The 18,943-nt window shown below is 33.6% G+C and overlaps 3 protein-coding genes across 4 annotated transcripts; 2 read left to right on the top strand and 1 right to left on the bottom strand.

The window, feature by feature from the left end:
- Nucleotides 1–489: 489 nt before the first annotated feature.
- Nucleotides 490–4,053, top strand: LOC103497958 (sugar transport protein 14-like). Its single transcript, XM_008460385.3, has 3 exons — nucleotides 490–681; nucleotides 1,629–2,581; nucleotides 3,400–4,053. Exons 1-3 carry the CDS (start codon nucleotides 540–542, stop codon nucleotides 3,826–3,828), a joined length of 1,524 nt encoding a protein of 507 aa, XP_008458607.1. The 5' UTR covers nucleotides 490–539; the 3' UTR covers nucleotides 3,829–4,053.
- A 694-nt stretch (nucleotides 4,054–4,747) lies between these two features.
- Nucleotides 4,748–8,430, bottom strand: LOC103497971 (CRS2-associated factor 1, chloroplastic). Its single transcript, XM_008460405.3, has 5 exons — nucleotides 7,516–8,430; nucleotides 6,922–7,049; nucleotides 6,042–6,267; nucleotides 5,836–5,963; nucleotides 4,748–5,719 (listed from the first exon to the last, which is right to left on the bottom strand). Exons 1-5 carry the CDS (start codon nucleotides 8,336–8,338, stop codon nucleotides 4,808–4,810), a joined length of 2,217 nt encoding a protein of 738 aa, XP_008458627.1. The 5' UTR covers nucleotides 8,339–8,430; the 3' UTR covers nucleotides 4,748–4,807.
- A 2,912-nt stretch (nucleotides 8,431–11,342) lies between these two features.
- On the top strand, nucleotides 11,343–15,692 carry LOC103497980 (uncharacterized). Of its 2 annotated transcripts, none has more exons than XM_008460427.3 (10): nucleotides 11,343–11,788; nucleotides 12,805–12,866; nucleotides 12,985–13,096; nucleotides 13,300–13,510; nucleotides 13,646–13,750; nucleotides 13,877–14,005; nucleotides 14,277–14,326; nucleotides 14,416–14,513; nucleotides 14,647–14,931; nucleotides 15,016–15,692. In XM_008460427.3, exons 2-10 carry the CDS (start codon nucleotides 12,819–12,821, stop codon nucleotides 15,511–15,513), a joined length of 1,536 nt encoding a protein of 511 aa, XP_008458649.1. In that variant the 5' UTR covers nucleotides 11,343–11,788; nucleotides 12,805–12,818; the 3' UTR covers nucleotides 15,514–15,692. The 2 variants fall into 2 exon arrangements, with proteins under 2 accessions (XP_008458649.1, XP_008458641.1); XM_008460419.3 differs by having other exon boundaries at nucleotides 11,347–11,788; nucleotides 13,288–13,510.
- Nucleotides 15,693–18,943: the final 3,251 nt, after the last annotated feature.

The raw sequence follows: 18,943 nt of genomic DNA on the forward strand, positions 1-18,943 counted from the left end.
TCCGGCCAATCTCCCTCACGGTGGCACCGGCAATATAATCAGCCTCTCTCAATCTCACCGTCTCCTTCTCATCTACCGCACTCTTCATGCCACACTTCACGCCTCGTATCTCAATCTCCGACGTTCACCATCTTCCTTCTTATCTAAATGTTAGTGATTATTTATTTTGAGTTTTTTTCGTTAATTGAAAATTTAATAGATCCGTAGTTTTTGTAGTAGATCTGTAGTTTTGTATGACTAAACTCAACCCAACTTAATTCGAGAATACTATTAAGGTTGACGAATCTAAAAATATGAGTTAAGTTGGAAATGTTTGTAATTCGACTCAATTTGTTTACCGTGTATAGTATTAACCTTATTCTTGACATATTTGAGAATAATTTTGGAACGAAATTTAATGAAAAGGGTGAATTAAACATTGAATTAATTTTTTTGTGACTAAAGATTTATTTCAAATATGTAATGTTATTTTGGTTGGATTTTTGGCAGTAAATAAAAAAAATATAGATTAGAGAAAAAGAAAAAGTGGAATTAAAATCATGGCAGGGGGTGGATTTACAAATGAAGGACAATTGAAAAGAGCTCATCTTTATGAGTATAGATTCACATGGTATTTCTTCAATGCATGCATTGTTGCTGCCCTTGGAGGCTCTCTCTTTGGCTATGATCTTGGTGTTTCTGGTAATTCTAATTCTCTCTCTCTCTCTCTCTGTTATTTTTTCCCTCTTTCTAAGGATAATAATTTTTATTTATTTGTTATTTTTAAAAATAGTTTTTCCCCTAAAAGGATAACATCCAATAATATATGATTTTTTTAAAAAGAATATTATATATACTTTATAAATTTTTTTTATAATTTTGTAAAGTGTTAAGCTTTTGTATATTTTAAGCCCATATATATTAACTTGTAAAACTCATGTTTTACCTTCTTTATTTAGAAGTCCAAGAGTTTGTGTCTAATGGGTAAAAATTAAGGTCATGCATTTTGAATTTAGAATATAGTTTGTAAAAATTAATTTTGTTTCCTAAAACTAAGACGCAAGTAAATATGCAAATACATGTAAAGCTAAAAGTTAAAACCTTGATTTGTTTATTTTTGTTGTTTTTAGTTTTTTAATTTAAAAAATAGATATGTTTAGCAACTAATTCATTCTTAAAAAACTAACAAGAAATTTGTTTCTTAAATTACGTAGCAAAACTAAAATTTAAAACATTTTTTCTTAATTGAATCTGAATTATTGGAATGTGACATAAAAGTTCTAAAACTTAAAAATTACGAGTAAATTCATTAGATTTGTAAGATTCAATTTATGTCATACATCTTTTTTTTTTTTTTTTTTTTTTTGAAAATTCATATCATGCGATTTTATAGTAATATAATACAATACGTTGGGAAGTGATTTTGAATTTATTATAATCAAAATCAATTTTAATAATATAAAAAATTGGGTTTAGAATTAAAAAAAAAACTATACGTTAAATTGTTTTTTAGTTATTAAATTGTATTTTCGAGCAATTTGAACTAAACAACTGATTTTAATAATTTAAATAAATCACTCCCAACGACGATATGATTTTCTCAAAAAGTAGCAAATTTCTGAAGCAGAAACTGCAATGGCGGATTTCAGGTGGAGTAACTTCCATGGACGAATTCCTAAAGCAATTCTTTCCAAAAGTCTACAACCGCAAACAACTTCATATCAAAGAAACAGATTACTGCAAATACGACGATCAAATCCTCACTCTCTTCACTTCCTCTCTCTACTTCGCCGGTCTCCTCTCCACCTTCTTCGCTTCTCACATCACCAGAAACTATGGCCGTCGAGCAAGCATTCTCGTTGGATCCGTCTCCTTCTTTCTTGGCGGCTTTATCAACGCCGTCGCAATCAACATTGCCATGCTCATCATCGGCCGAATCCTCCTCGGAATCGGTATCGGATTCGGCAACCAAGCCGTTCCATTGTACCTTTCCGAAATTGCTCCGGCCAAAATCCGCGGTCAAGTCAACCAATTGTTCCAATTGACGACTTGCTTAGGGATTCTGATCGCCAATTTCATCAATTACGGGACAGAGAAGATTCATCCATGGGGATGGCGATTATCTTTAGGGTTAGCGATGTTTCCAGCGGCGACGATGTTCATCGGCGGATTGTTTCTTCCTGAAACGCCGAATAGTTTAGTGGAACAGGGAAAATTAGAGGAAGCGAGAAGAGTTCTTGAGAAGATTCGAGGAACGACGAACATCGAAGCGGAATTTGCAGATCTTGTTGATGCCAGCGATGCGGCTAGGGCTGTGAAGAATCCGTTTAGGAATTTGTTGCGGCGGAAGAATCGGCCGCAATTGATCATCGGAGCGATTGGGATTCCCGCGTTTCAGCAGCTTACGGGGAATAATTCGATTCTGTTTTATGCTCCGGTGATTCTGCAGAGCTTAGGGTTTGGATCGGCGGCGTCTTTGTATTCGTCGGCGTTTACAAGCGGAGCTTTGGTTGTTGCAGCTTTGATTTCGATGTTTCTTGTGGATAAATTTGGGAGAAGGAAATTCTTTCTTGAAGCTGGTTTTGAAATGTTCGTCTACATGGTAATATTTCTTTTCTCTATATTTTGCTTCAATATTATATTCTTAATTAAAAACGAAAATTTATGTTTCCTTTTCTTTTTCTTTTTTTGAAAAAAAATGAAAAATGAAAAACAATCTATTTCCAAATTTTTTCACTTTTTTCCTTAATGAATTTTCAAAAGTTTCTTAGTTTTTATTCTCTCTGTTTTATTTAGCAAAAATATTGAAACTATTCCTAACAAAATTAATTGCCTACTTGAAAACTTACTATATTTTATATTTTTTTTTGTGTGCTATTCGTAAAAATTATTCCCATCGTTTAGCATAATTTTATTTCACTTGTGTTATTCATCATTTTTGTGCTATTCCTTTAATATGGTATACATGCATTTTGTTTCATTCTAAAAAAAGAATTACAATTATGTATCATTAATAAGTACATGGTCATTCATAAAAACGACTTTATCGTGCACGTCTGATAAATTAACTGGACCCGATTAATCATCACGTTGATTGAAACTTTTTTTGTATTTTTCCACTGTGTAGCTGTGAGTTTTCTTCGTTTTTAGAGATGTTATATTTAATCCGTTAAACTATTCTCTTTATTATAATATCATTAAGCAAAATTTTAAAAATATAAAATTTGACAAACTATTTATGATCTATACAATAAAAGACAATCTATTACACTTAAATATTTTGTCAAATATTTTATTTTTGGCAATTTTCTTATTATATATAATAATAATAATAATAATAACAATAATTATTATTATTATTATTATTTGCATATTCGTTGACAATATAATTGTTATAACATTTTTGAAAATTGAACGCAGATAGCCGTGGCAATAATACTGAAACTAAACTTCGGACAAGGAAAGGAGCTATCAAAAGGCGTAAGCATATTGCTAGTGTGTTTTATTTGGCTATTCGTTTTAGCGTACGGACGGTCATGGGGTCCATTAGGATGGTTAGTTCCAAGCGAGTTATTTCCATTAGAAACAAGATCCGCCGGCCAAAGCATCGTTGTCTGTGTAAACCTCTTCTTCACAGCTCTCATCGCTCAGTGCTTTTTGGCTGCAATGTGTCATCTTCGCTATGGCATTTTCTTTCTCTTTGCAGCTTTGATATTTCTCATGAGTTGCTTCATCTACTTTCTTTTGCCTGAAACTAAGCAAGTTCCTATTGAAGAGGTTTATCTTCTTTGGGAAAATCATCCTTTTTGGAAGAGTTTTGTTCGTGACGATGATCAACCAAATGTTTGAATCAATCTCACAAGGAAAAGCCTTCTATTCATCAACTACTTTAATTTTAATTAGGCTTTGAGTAAATTAAATTTGAACATGGTTCAAGTTAATTTTATGTTAAGACGTAGATTATGCTTTTGTTAGCTTATTATTATACATGTGTGTACTGTGATTTGTGGTTATCCACATGGCTGTTTATGCCCAATTTTACATCAATAAAAATGAGAAAATTTATAGTGTTAAGATAGTAAATACTATTGTGTAGATTATTTGACATGACATGTCAATAAATATTTTTTAAAAATTTTAAATATTCTTTATTTATTAAATATTTACTGCATAAATCTCACACAATTCTTAATAATTGTTTAGGTGAACTTGTAATAAATTGATATGATCGGAGGTTTAATATCAAAGTAAGCTTAATATGATATGATAATACCAAAGTAAGCTTAATATGATACGATCAAAAGTGTGGTTTCACGTATGTTTTAGTAATTCGTTTATTTTCTTTCCATTGAATTTTATTTGTAGGATTTTCTTATAAACCCATGAATGAGAAAAAGTGTTGAATATAATACTAAATTTCATACTTGTGAAAAAAAACTTAGAAGCTAAGTTTTTTATAGTTATTCTTTAATTACTAATTTAATCTTCAAAACTCCGATATGAAATTTAAAATTTATAAATAGTCTGCTAGATAGATACCAAACTAAGACCTAAAATTCTATTAGATATAAAATCCAAATTTATGCATAGTAAGTCAATTATTTCTATAGATGAGAGCCATCGACATAAAATTAATTCACTCCTTCGAGAATGTTGTTGATGAAAATTTTCCACTACCTCATATTGTTTTATTTTTCGTAAAATTCCAAAGCTTTATTTTAAAAAAATATTACATGTAAAAATATATAAGGTGGTGAAGCCAAAGATATTGATTTTAAATAAATAATAATAATTGGCTAATATAATCAAGTGTATCTAACTGTACATATCAAGCCAATAATTTTGCAAGTTCATCCACTCCTAAGCTTCCTTGTGGTGAACTGAAATTATAATCACCAAAATTTTTCTTCTTTTTCGTTTTAGAATCCTTCTTCTCATTTCCTGCAGTCTCTTCTTCTTTCACTTCCAATTCTCTGCTTGTTTCCTCCTTGCTCTTATCGGCTGCTACCTTCTTCCTTCGTTCGTGCTTAAAAACGGGTGATGGAGGAGCAGACTGAGAGAAGGCAACCGATCGTTGATAAACGACATCAGCATCCAATGAAGAACTGTCTAATACAACGGCACTGCCATTTTCGACTGCTTGCTTCAACAATTGAAGAACACCATCAGTGGCATTGCTTGTTGGTTTGTTGAGAGCTTGTGAACCTTCTGAAGTATACACTACGTTAGTTTCTGAGTTCCCTGTAGCTGCAATGGAATCGAATTCCGATGGTTCCATTGGTTCTGCTTCGTCAAAGTCAGAGTATTCGTACCCCGACTCTATCTCACTCTCACCTCCAGACATTGTGCTCCATGAATCCAAATCCTCAGATGTGGTAGATATGTGCAATGTTTGGTCATCCGACGCTGTAGATTCCATATCATATGACACAGAATTGATTTCATGCATCATGGTTGTTAATGAATCGACATCGGCAGAGATAGACTTCTCGGCAATCATAGAATCTGGGTCCTCATTTCCTCCCGTTGAGAGGCCTCTAGAATCCAAAGACGTCAAGGTGTTCTCAACCGACACATCTTGTTCAATGGATGGTGCAACAATAGTTGTCTCGTTCATTCCATGTGCCTTCGCTCCCTCAGGATTTCTTTCTATATATGGGAGGGAAGATTTCCAATCTCGTCCTCTCCACAAAAGAATGTGCTCACTTTCAAAAGAAATAAGAACACAAGGGACAAGATCCTGTAGTTAAAGAGATCAAAAAGTTGGTTCAAGAGACTGCTTGGCAAAACCTAACGGGAAATTTGGCATAGAGTTGATGTTTTTTTTTTCATCAAATGAAGAAAATAGAAGAAGACCTTTAGTTTAGCCCCAATTTTCCGGAAGTCGCTTCCGTTCATCCCTTGGCAATTAATCCTAACAAGTTCACACTCTTCGAACGCCTCTCTAACATGTTTTACAAGGGTAGAGTACACACCATTTTTCCCTGCAACGTATACAAACAACAGAATGTTTAGCACAATATTTCACACATCCTGACAGAAGAGTAAGAAGATGCCAATACCTAGCTTGCATATAGGTATTAATTTCCGTCCCTTCCTACGCATTTCAGTCGCTTCCTCCAGTGTAAGGCCATCAGGGATGTGCTTGATTAGTCGAGGATACACTGGCGTAGCAGGTTTCCATAGCATGAGAGGGAAGCGAGGACGGGTTTTATAATTGTAATTTCTACCTCGATAAAGGTACAATGCCCCACCCCTACTATAGATGATTTTGCCCCCGGTTTTTTCCTGCCAAAAGTATGTCACAAGAAAATGAGTAAGAAGCATAGATCGACGCTACACTTTACCTTTTATAATCAACTAAATGCATGAAGTGATGCATAGGCTGCAGAGTCAATGGTGGATTGTTCAGAGATTTAGAATCATGTGAAAACACAGAAGAATAAGAATCAATAATGAGGTTATTTGATCGTGTGGTGATTATAGTTGAAGATGTCAACACAACTTACGAGTTAATGTCAAGGAACCAACAAAACAACTATATCACATGCTAAATACATTTCCAATAGAAATAATAGCTAGAACATAATTTAGAAGCAACAATCAAAATTTGCTAAAAGCATATTTCTCAAGAAAGCAAAGAAGTGATACATTTATTTTAACAAGCACAAGATATAGGAACTAGGAGATCCAGGCTCTAACTCTTAACTTAAAAAGAAGCGAGACAGTGACAAACTGGCCACTGGCAAAACCAAAGACATGGCGATTGTTATCCACAAAGACTTACAAGCACAACAAGAAACTATAAAGGTAAAGTTGAAACGAAACATGAATTATAAGCCTAAAATATTTATTTAACCTAATTTATATTTGTACTGGAAAGGACGCATAACAAAGGTAATTAGTAGTTATACGTCGTGCTATGTATAAAGAGGCATCAACCTCCAATTGCTGTTTCACATTGTCCATGTCAACCGTACACACTCCTTTGCATTTTATCTTGCACACTCTACGTCGTTTCCAATGAGCATGTATGTTCTCCAACATATTGTGCGTTAAACCATCTCTACCTAAAGCAATTCAAAAGTAAAAAGTTCAGTAAGCTCATTCTACCATACGCTGAAGTGCAGAGAAGATAAATTTCTCCATTTATAGCTTATTCTAATGATCTAATCTGTTTTTCGAGTTCAACGAATGCTATATTTCCGATGGAAAGGACGAATGGTACATAAAATTCAAGTTTTCCAATAAGATTGAAACCAAAACTTTAACAAACAACTCAAACCATTAATAAAAATCTTTCTTCTCCACTTTGAAATCAACTACAGGAACCCACTAAAAATCAACCCCGCAAGTAACTAAGTTTGAAGGTAGAAAAAAGAGAAACTACTTTTCTTCTACAGTAATCTCAATGCTCCGTAGTTGCATTTTTCAGTCATGATCAACAATGGAGTTCTGAAAAATGATGATAAAGATAGCTAGAAAGTCCAGGCAAAACAGAAATCGCTAAGTAAAAAAATTGGGGAGTAAGAATACCAATATTCAATTGCCTATTGGATTTGATGCATCCACGAATCAGCATCTTGATCTCCTCCTCTGTTAATGGCTCACCCAATATTTCTTCCCTCGACATCACATACTTTGGTCCAGAACCTGCTAAGAATGGTCCAGGCGCCTGAACTGGTTTAACTCCTTTCTTATTTTTCGGCGGCAGCTGAAACGAGTCGAATTCCGGCAATTTCTTTTTGCTCGGTGGCAATGGAGCACGCCCTGTCCACGGCCGCGGCATTGTAGTCGGCCCAAACGGTGCATACGGCGGTTCACGCAGCTTTATCGGCTTCAACTTCGGCGTTTCTGTGTAGCTATACTTGAACTCAAATGGAGCTCCATCAATTACGAACGAAACTCCATCTTCACTTAGGCTAACATTAGCTTCTACGCCAATATGTCTTTCTTTAGGTGCGTTCATGGTCTTTTTGGTCTTCGAAACTTGACGAAATGGAGATGGTGAACCAGGGTTAGGGTTTTTGGAGTACTTGGATTTTCGACCAGGGATTGAAGGTCTCGATGGAGATGATGGAGTGCCGACAGACCTGAATGTTTCAGTCCGGTCGATGGCGGAGGAGGGCGAGTCGGAATCGCAGAGGTCGACAATGTTAGTGGCGGAACTGAAGCGGCGTTCGCGGCGGATTTCGTCCTCGATTTCTTGCTGAGACCGTCGGCGCTGCTCGAATTTTTCGGCGTTTGCATTGTTCCAACGGGAGAATCGGATTTCGGTAAGAGTACGGTGCGAGGGAGTTGAATTAGGGTTAAATTGAGGAGTGAAAATGGGGAAGGGGAATGGCAATTTGAGCGCCATTGAAGGTGAGAGCGCAGTGCTGAAGCTCAATTACGTTTCCCGGCATGGATATCCAAACCACTGTCAGCAAGCCAAAACGACGTCGCCTAACTTATTTTCTCCATTCTCAATTTTTTCTCTCCATTCTCAATTTTTTCTAGGGCTGAGCCTGTTGTCAAATTAATAATTTTTTATGATTTAAATTTTATTTTGGTCTTAAATTTTGTACTATTTTAATTTATAAATTGAAAAAATAAATATATTGGATTTTAAATTTATCATATTACTCAAATTAATAAATAATTAAAAAATATTTGTTTATTTATTCTATAAATTGTTTGTATCAACACATAAATATCATATTTATCAAATAAAACAAAAAAAAAAGTAACTTTGTTTTTTTTTCCCATAAAACACAACATCCCTCCCCGACTCTCCATCCTTCCTTTTATTGAAATTGAAATCTTAATGCAAAATAGAAAAATATTAAGTAGGGTAAATAAAATAAAATAGAACTCATATATTGGTTTTCTAAAATAAAATTTACAAAATTATATTTCCACCATGAATCGTGTTGTCCCAAAAAAATAAATAAGAATAAAAAGTTGGGAGGATGAGAAAAAAAAATCCTCAATGAATCACAAAATATCCCAAACTTATAATACACTATAAAAATTATATGTGGATGAGATTGCATTTGTCATGAGTTTTGAAAGAAGTGAAGTATAGCGTCAATACTCCAAAGTGATGACGATCAAAATAACTTATTGAGTTATTTGATAAAACATGGATTCACCATTTAAGTGTGAGCATGATAGACCATAAAATTGGTCGATCGAAAAACGAGAGGGGGTCAGTCGATGTTGGTTTGAGAAAGTTCGAAATCAAGAAAATAAAAAAAAAAAATCTCAAAGAGTTAAATTGGCCGTTCGACCGACATTTACTCATAAATGACCGAGGTCGATTTGAACACTTACTAAACTCACCATAGTTTGTTCGGTGACAGTTTGGTTAAAAAACTAACTCAACAAAAAACTGACTCCGAATGACTGATATCACCCCTACTACCATCGGGCCCCAATCATCTTATTTGATGGTTTAGTCATTCATCACAAATACAAGCCAACTCATCATTCTGTTGAAAAATTAATGGACTCCAATGGCATAGACAAAATATGTTATTTTTAAAAAGTTCAGGGACCAAAACGATCATTTTTAAAAACGTAGGGATCAAAGTAGAAAAAGACACAAAGTTTAAAAACCAAAATAAGATTTAAATCTATTCTTTAAAATTTAACGTTTAAAATAGTTTTTTTTTTCTATTTAGTGTACTGATCTATTAGTCATAATTTCTAAAACTAAGGAAAAAAAATAAAACTAAAACTCTTAAGGCATAACACATGAGATGACGATATAGTTCTTAAGACAGAATACAAATTTATAATTTTAGAAGAAAAATAACATGATTGTTTGAAAACATATCAATGTATAAAAGAGATACACCAACTTATTGCGTAACAACTTCAACCCAAATAGTTTGAAAGGGATAAAGAAAGCGTGGCAGTTTTTTATATTTAAAGTCTACATATCATACTCATGTATGAAAATTTTTACAATTTTGACCGGAATAACTATGATAAAACAAACGCATATCACACTCGTGTAAAGAATACATCACTTTGCGTGTAATCACCTCAACTCTTATAATTGTTACAAATGGCAAAATATGAATTTTCAAAGTATATGAACATAAAGCAATATTTTAACCTAACATTAAGGATGTATTTGGGGGAGGGAAAGAGTTACGGGAAAAAAAATTATAATAATCCTAGGATTTTGTTACGATGGTAATTTAAAAAACAATAATAGAATTTGGATTGGTTTATTTGGATAGGTTAATATAGTCGTAAGAAAAGAAAAGAGAGAAGAGGAGATAGGGTTATTTGGGGATTAGTATAATTCTAGTCCCCATTTATCATAACCCTTGGGCCAAACACGATTTTACTCAATTTTTTAATTCTTTCTCCCTTAAAATCCCACCCCCAAACATACTCTAAAAGTTAAAATTTATTAAAATTAGATAGTTAAAAGTACTCATGCCAACTCCGAAAATAGATACCAATTACGCTACTCGGTTGAAGTTTAATTATGATTGTTTTTAGGAAAAACTACATTTTTAGTCTTCAAGGGATAAGTATGTACGTTTGGTCCCAAATTTTAAAAACGAACCATTTTAGTCCCTAGGTTTATAACAATAGACAAATTTGGTCTTTAAGTTCTCAAACTTCACTTTTTTAGTCTCGAATTTTAAAAAAGGTTTATAAGGTCTTAGAAGTATTTTATATTTGATTTTTAAAAATAATTATATAATACATAAAATTTAAAAAACAGTTCAATATATTTTTTAAAAATTATTATTCTAATTTAAAATGTTATATAATTATTTAAAATAAAATAAAAGTACAAAATTATTAGAAATCTTTTAAAGCTATTTTTAAAAATTTAAGGACTAAAATAAATACCTTCTTAAGAGATGAAATGAATATATTTTTATAATACACCGACGAAAAATCTATTTTCAAAACAAACACATATTCTGAAATTAAGGATTAAAAAGATAATTTCTATATATATTTTTTTATTATCATCCATCTTTGTTCTCATTACCTCCCGTGTTTTTCTAATAAATTATTTGTTTTCTTTTCTTATTTCATAGAAAAAAGAAAAATAAAAACTCCCAAAGAGATATTAAAATAACATTTCAGGTAAGAGAAAAGCTGTAATTTTTTAAAAAATTATTATTTCGAGTGGATTTTGAATTTGGCTTTAAGTTATTATGATTCTATCCATCCACTTCCACAAGACCCGCTGCAAAAGAAATCTCCTCTCAGTCAAAAATCTCCACCTGTAGGCTCCATACTCAAAAGCATGGCAATAAGACACCACACCATTATTCAAATTAATTAATCAATTCTCTTCCCATCAACATTTTAATCAAAATCCAAATTCTGGGTTTTTCTCATAAACTCAAAATCAACAATACCCATCTCTCCAAATTTGCAGATTCGTCCAAATCTTTTGGAATTTTATGCGAATCGTACTTGCCCACATCCCATTGGATGCCTTTGATCCAAAGACTCTTTCGTGGGACCAACGATGATTCGAAAAATTAAAGCTACTGGATAAAGATCATCCAATTCTTCATTCCTTCCTCATGACTCTTCTCTTTCTATCGGTTTCATTTTGATTTTCCTTTTTTGCACTTTTTATCACTTCCAATTCTCTTTTTCTTCTTCTTCTTCTTTCCCTTTGCGTGTTCTTTCGTTTTCAGTTCATCAGCGTCGAAAAAGAAAAGAAAAAGAAAATGCTGCTCTTTCACTCTTTCTATTTAAGTTTTTGGGTCGATTTCGTCTTTGAAGAATGATCTGATTCCATTTTCGCCTTTGATCGTTCTTCAGAATCGCTTCCCTTGTAAGTGCTTCCTTCTTTCGAGGTTTTTTAATTGCTTTGTTAGCTTTGTTGAACTGTCGTTTTTATTGGGTTTTGTATGAGTTTTCTGTTTTTGTTCTCTTTGATGTTCTTATTTACTAGAAGGGTCTTGAATGAATACCGAAGTAGATTCCGGAGTTCTTAGTATTAGAAAAAGAAGCATGAGATTGATTCAAGAAATTTAAAGCAATCTACAGTTAAAGTCAGTCAAGAACTACAAAGACAACAATCGGCCTAAGAAATCCCATAGATCCAAATGGGAAAATTCTCCCACCACACCTGAGAACAAACCCAGCTAATCACCCATTAGACCAAATGGTGAGCCACCTGATCCTGTGACTGACCTATATGTCGAAATTGCCTCACATTTACGCCCACGCTCTCACTGACCTCGAGAATCTACTCCACAAGGGACCTTACATTAGCCTAGTACATCTCTCTCTGCCTTCACCAATTTTAGAGCAGTGGGGTTATATGACTCTATGATTAATTGTAGTCGTTATAATAGTTTGTGTGGGTTTGAGGTGTAAACTATAATAGTAAACAAGGAAGAATAAAAAAAAATGATGGAGGTAAAATAGTAAAAAATTGAAGCAAATGAGGGACTTTAAATAGAGTTTGCCGTTGAAAATTGGAACCTTTTAAGTAGTATTTACTGTAGTAAGAGGTGATTATTATAGTCTTAGATAGTTTTTGCCTCAAGCGTTCCCTTAGAAGCAATGACCTTCAACCCATCCACTATGGCCCAAAACTCCAATGGCCGTGGATCACACTTCTCACAAACGTTTCGACATCCTTCACCTACAAGCTTCCTCATGGTCTTGTGCTTTCAAATTGAGTCATTATTAGTGTTATGCTCACATTAGCAGTATTTTGTTGTTAAACCTGTACTGTGTGATGGAGATCAATATTGTATGGTATTGTTGTGAATTCTTCTGCTTCAATTCGTAGCTTCCTAGTTTCTATCTGATTTGTGAAATTATGGCCCATAATCTCAGAACTTGAAGATTGGATGGGAGATGCACAAACTCAGAATGAACCATACGAGATTGCTTCCACGGTGAGTAATTTTGCTATTCAGTTTCGAATTCGTACAGCATGCTTGATTAGTTTTATGTAACTTGCCGATTCCATAAGGAAGCCTGACCTTTGGATCTCATATTACTAATTCATCTCAGGCACACGATGATACTCTTCAAATCTTCAGCATTGTATCACCAATGGATGAGATTCTTACTCATCTCTTGGCATTGACCAGTTACATAACTCGTCGATTTGTCAGATTTATTGGTAAGGTTTGTTAGTTTGAGTATGTGCCCATCACTTAGTTTCTTGTTTCTCTAGCCTGTCATGATTTTATCCTAATGGTAAAGATGGACTCTGCATTATTCCCAAGTGTTGTCCTTTAACCATCTCAATATGTTTTAGTTCTTTGATGTCCATATTTTGAGGATATAATAACTGTTTGCTGCATGTGGCAGAGGATCTTATAGCCAGAGATGTCGACAGATTTCTCACCGACCATATCATCGTTCCACAGAGAGTTTGTTCGAGTTATTCTGGTCAGAATAGGCAAAGGTCTGTTTCAGAAGGTTCATCATCTTCCATTGCAGCCTCCAATTCAAGAGACGGTCTGCTCATAGATAGAACATCAGATGTAGAAACTATTTATAGTTACGAGGTTGCATCTCCCATTTTTGAAGGGTAAATGATATATATATATATATTTATATTCTTTTGTTCTTTCTACTAGTATAGTTTTGATCTCAGAACTTCTTGTTCAAACATAATCTGTCCAGCGACTTTTCTATTTTTCTTAGCTACTTTTTCTTGATGTAGGTTGATGCTCCCATTATACGGTTTACAATTTGTTCAAAAATTAGCATCATGCTCCTTGAGAAATTGTTTCTCGTGCATTCGATGTGTCGAACTCTGCCTTTACAAGTAAGAACACATATTTTTGAACTTATGTTTTTTTCTCATGAACCAATGACTGATAGTATATTTTATGTTCTTTAATTGCTTTCAACTTGAATTGATCTTAACTGACTTCTTTCTTTTTCGATACAGTATAATGTGTAGAATTAGAAAAACCTTGCTCGGTTCTTCGAATGATATTGGATGGCTGCAAACCACTCCTGGCATGCCTCCTGTTGTTGATGGAACAGCAAGATTCTTGGAATTGCTCTCTGATATAAGGTTATTATCTTCCCAACCTTAGTACAATATAATACATTTGTTTTAATTTGATAGATTTAGTTCATGCTCTCCACAATCTGCAGACGTATTCCTCAGCAGAATGAATACCCTAATTATTGACTTTCAAGTTATTCGTAATGGCGATTATTTGATGTTAATTTTTAATCACATTTTCTTTCTTGAACTATGATGTGTGAATCTTTTGTATTCAAGATTTCTCAAACTTGAAAGTTTATTTATTAATCCTACTCCATCCATTTCGATAATTTAGGAACGGAGAGCATAAACTACCCAACTCATTCGTTTATTTACTGATTCCAGGTAGAAGAAAAACCTGATTTGTTTTAGTAATCATTTTGATGTATTTCTTTCACTATTTCCAGTCCGTAATGGAAATTTTGACTTCTCAGGTCTGTTTAGCAATCATGGTCCCTTGTATTTTGTGGGAACCAAGAAATTTTTTTCAAAGATGGGCCTTACTTGCCATATTGCAAAAATTCATAGTGAGGTAATAGATTATCTCTCTTCTGCTGGTATGTCGTTCGAAGCATGAATGAATAAACCGTAGCCTTCTCATCTCTTGCTGTATGGTTTTGTTTCCAAATTATAGTTTTGTTTGAATTCCTTTTCTGTGCTTGAAGGCATCTGTTGAACACAATGCCTGGGAGTTAAAAGAATACGTCGAGGAGCTTTACTGGGGCTCGGGCAAGCGAGTGATGCTGCTCGGCCATAGCAAGGGTGGGGTTGATGCTGCTGCTGCATTATCAATCTACTGCAATGAGTTGAAAGACAAAGTTGCTGGCTTGGCTTTGGTACAAAGTCCATACGGTGGAACTCCTTTGGCTTCGGATTTTCTTCGCGACGGGCAGGTTGCTGACAAAGAAACGCGGAAGATCATGGAGCTATTGATTTGCAAGATTATTAAGGTTACATTTTATTTTACTTGTTAATATGCAAGATCATTAAGGTTACATTTTCTTAATTGGAATCCTTGGTTTGATTTTTTGTAGGGGGACATTCGAGCATTGGAGGATCTAACGTATGATAAGCGGAAAGAGTTCATCATGAACCACAACCTCCCCGAGAACGTACCAATACTTTCCTTCCACTCCGAAGCACAGGTTGCACCAGGAGTTCTTGCTACAATGACTCATATAGCGCATGCCGAGCTACCTTGGCTACCTCTTCCAAGATCATGGACAGAATCCGACACAGTGGTACAGGGCGGGCGGCGTGTTCCCGTGGTGATTCCCCTTTCTGCTGTCATGGCATTGTGTGCTCTTCATTTGCAGCTTCGGTATGGGGAGAAGAGCGACGGATTGGTGACCTGTCGTGATGCAGAAGTTCCTGGCTCCGTTGTCGTGAGACCGAACCAGAAGCTTGATCACGGGTGGATGGTTTACTCTTCCAAGAAGAAGAGTACAGGTGATCCTGATGCTTGTGAGATGTGTGAAGCAATCTTGACACTGCTTGTGGAGCTTGGGATGAGAATGAAACAAGTAAAATAGTTGGTGGCTTTCTTGTAATATTCGAAAAACAAAATCCAAATTCGTACGTTGGAAAATCTATTGAAAATTTTCCGGGTGCTCTTGAAAATTGAAAGCCGACCGTATTTTTCATACGACGGGTCGGCTGAGAGATTTGGATTTCAGAAATGAAATCAACTGAAATTTTTTTAAAAGAAAAACTTTGGGTGCAACCTACGTAGATTACTTTTAAAAGAACGACATATAGTTTTGCTTTTTTTCTTTTAGTACTACTCCTTTGAAAGAACAACTTTGGGTGGATTAGTTCTTTTGTAGAATTTTAAACTCACAATTCTTAATTAAAAAAAAAAGTAGCACCCAAGAATGAGATAGAAAACCTACTAGAGCTAGTCGAAGGGTGTGTTTGGCTTGCCAAAATCATTTTTCTTTCTAACATATATGATTTTTCCAAAAATAGCTATCTAAATGTTAGCCATTTGTGAAATTTTTTTAATTCTAACCATTGTAACAAAAGGTTAAATTGTTATAAAACAGATAATTATATATGTTTTGAATTTTGGTTGATTCATATATGTACTTGCATATAAGAATTTAACAATAAAATAAATAAAAATAGATCTTTACCATAATTATTTAGTTGAATATTTTTTTTTCTCATATAGGTATTATTAAAAATTTATTTGTATCTTCTTCTCTTTCGTTAAAATCACCATCCACATTCACTATGAAGATGCTAAAGTTTTACAAAAACTAACACATGGATGTAATTAGTATCGTGGTCATTTTTTGTTCGACTTAAAAAATGTATTGTTTTAATAGATGTAAGAGTAACAATCTCTTGATTTAACATATTAGTAGTTTCATGGTATATATTTGACTCAATAATTATTGCAAGTGATTTAATGATGAAACCATTCAAATTCCTTTCAAAATTGCAACATCACAATGCTCTTCTTTTTAATGTTTTTTCAACCTACGTCAATCAAGTTCTATTGACTATTTCAATTGGGTTTGCATTTAATTTTACTTGCGTTGTTGTTTTATCATGTTATGAGTGAACTTTAACCTAACAAAAATCGAAGATAAGATAAGATTTAAGCTAACTTCTATAAATACATCATTATTACTTCATACAAGAAGGTAACTAAAACTTACGATTTTTTTCTCTTTATTCTACCATTTTGATCAATTTGGCATCAAAATCACTTTACTTTATTTAATTTGTATGTCCTTTTTTTTCTTTTCCACGCAAATGTACAATTATTGTCACGTAAAGAGCATGCGCGTTTTCTTCAATCCAAAATTTCGATATCAACTATTCATAGTGTAAATTTACAAAATGGCATAGTGTCAACTAGTTATAAATGTATGACTTGTTGTTTTCAAAATAGACTGGTTTACATTTTAGCCCCAAACTCCTTTTTCATTTTTCTTTTAGAAAACTCCTTGAATTTACTATAATTCACCATCGTTTTCAACTTTAGTGTTTACTAATTATGAAAAATAATACAAACGAGAATAAAAGAATATGAAACGCGCTACTGTATTAACTATACGACAAAGGATATTTTTTTTTTTTTATAAATTGTGGGATCGATCGAAAGAAGCATACACCTACCCATAAATCTCATCATTATCTGCACCCATGTTGAACGTTTGGTTGAGAATAAAATCAAAAATACCGTGTTAGATTTTTTTATAAATGTTTATATACATAATATTATTTAAAATTTTATTTTTTTTCAAATTTTGTTCTCGACTGTTTTGTTTAAAATTGATTGTTTTCAATCTCATTTTTTTTTGTAAAAAAATGCATTTTGAAATGTTATTAAACATATAATATTTTTATTAAATGATTTTTTTTAAAAAAATTTAAACACTTTAAAAGGTAATCTAGACACACCCAAAAACATCCGACTCAGTGAATTCGTAAGCCAACTACGATCATCATCTTTCAAAGTTGAAGAACAAAAAAAAAGTTCACATGATGAACAAAAACCAGCAACAAATTAAAGCGAGCTATACAGTGAACAATCCTATTACAAAAACATAGTCGTAACGAAAAGGAAACAGACCCCATTCCACTAGCAACCGCACAAATTTCATTGATTGTGTTCTTAACCTTAGTAAAATCAGAAGATCAATAGCAATTATTCATCGAGTTGATCCCCTCCGTAGGCTAGAACAGCACACATGTTAATGTTAAGTACTAATAAACCCCTTGGAAACCATAATGGTTATTATTTATTTATTAACGAACCCAATTTCTTTTTAGAAAAATGGTCAAAAATAGCAAAATTGACAAAAAAAAAAATTCACGTAATATAGCAAATTTTCAAATTCTATCAATAATAGACATCAACGACATTGATAAACAATAATAGAAGTCTATTAGTTTCTATCGTTTGTAGAATCTAGAATTTTGTTATAGGACGTAAATATTTTTAATTTACCATTTTACTTATTTATTTTTTTATAAATAATGATCTCTACGTATGAGTGTTGTTTGTATTTTGTTATTTAAATAAACAAACATGTGGAACCCACTTGGCAAGGTAAAACGTGCGGGAATTATTGAAGACGAGAATTGATTTATCATGGATGGGCCCATGCGAAGAAAAACGCGCCCACGACAAATTGTTTTCCATTAAGCCCAACAACTGAGTTATGTTGGGAGTCCAAGGCATTAAATCGAGGTAGGCCCATGGGCCCTCGGCCCACGAAATGCTTCAATCACCGGGGAGGAAAGCTAGCGATAGCACAAAAATGACCGTTCACTAAGTAGGAAGGAAGGAGACCAATACCATGGAACATTGGAACTACACATAGAAATAACATTGTTCTTAATTTTTTCCGACAACAAAAGAAAAAAAAAACATTATTCTTAATTTATTTATTAGAAAATAAAAAAAAAACGAAAAGAGAAACCGTGGAGTAAAATCTTCACCGACGCATTACTTATTTTTCATCATATCAACGTAAAGATCTACTTTATTTTAAACAAAGTTTCAATTAGGGGTGAGTATATGATAGACCAAAAACTGAACTAACTAATTGAACCGAAGTTGGTTGGTCGGAAAGAAAGAGGAGTCGATCGATGTCGGTTTGAAAAAATCCAAGAAATAATTTTAAAGAGTTAAATTGATCAACCGACTTTTACTCCTTTACGATCAAGGTTATTTTGAACATTTACTAAACCGGTCACAGTTAAAGTTTTGATGGTAGTTTTGTCGGAAAATTGAATACGACCAACGGTTGCACACCCCTAGTTTTAACCCTATAGTTTTACGCCCTCACCAACGTTTGCAAATGAAGTAAGCCAATTTGCTAAATAAACTGTCGGTAGCATGAATTGATGAAGTTCCACCTCTAGGAGCCAAAGGAATTGGTACCACATTATGGTTCATGCTAACATGCAAGAAATAAAAACTCAAAAAGAGATGTATTTTTT

Source organism: Cucumis melo, chromosome 5 (genome assembly GCF_025177605.1).
Source record: "Cucumis melo cultivar AY chromosome 5, USDA_Cmelo_AY_1.0, whole genome shotgun sequence".
In the NCBI taxonomy this organism is placed as follows: Eukaryota; Viridiplantae; Streptophyta; class Magnoliopsida; order Cucurbitales; family Cucurbitaceae; genus Cucumis; species Cucumis melo.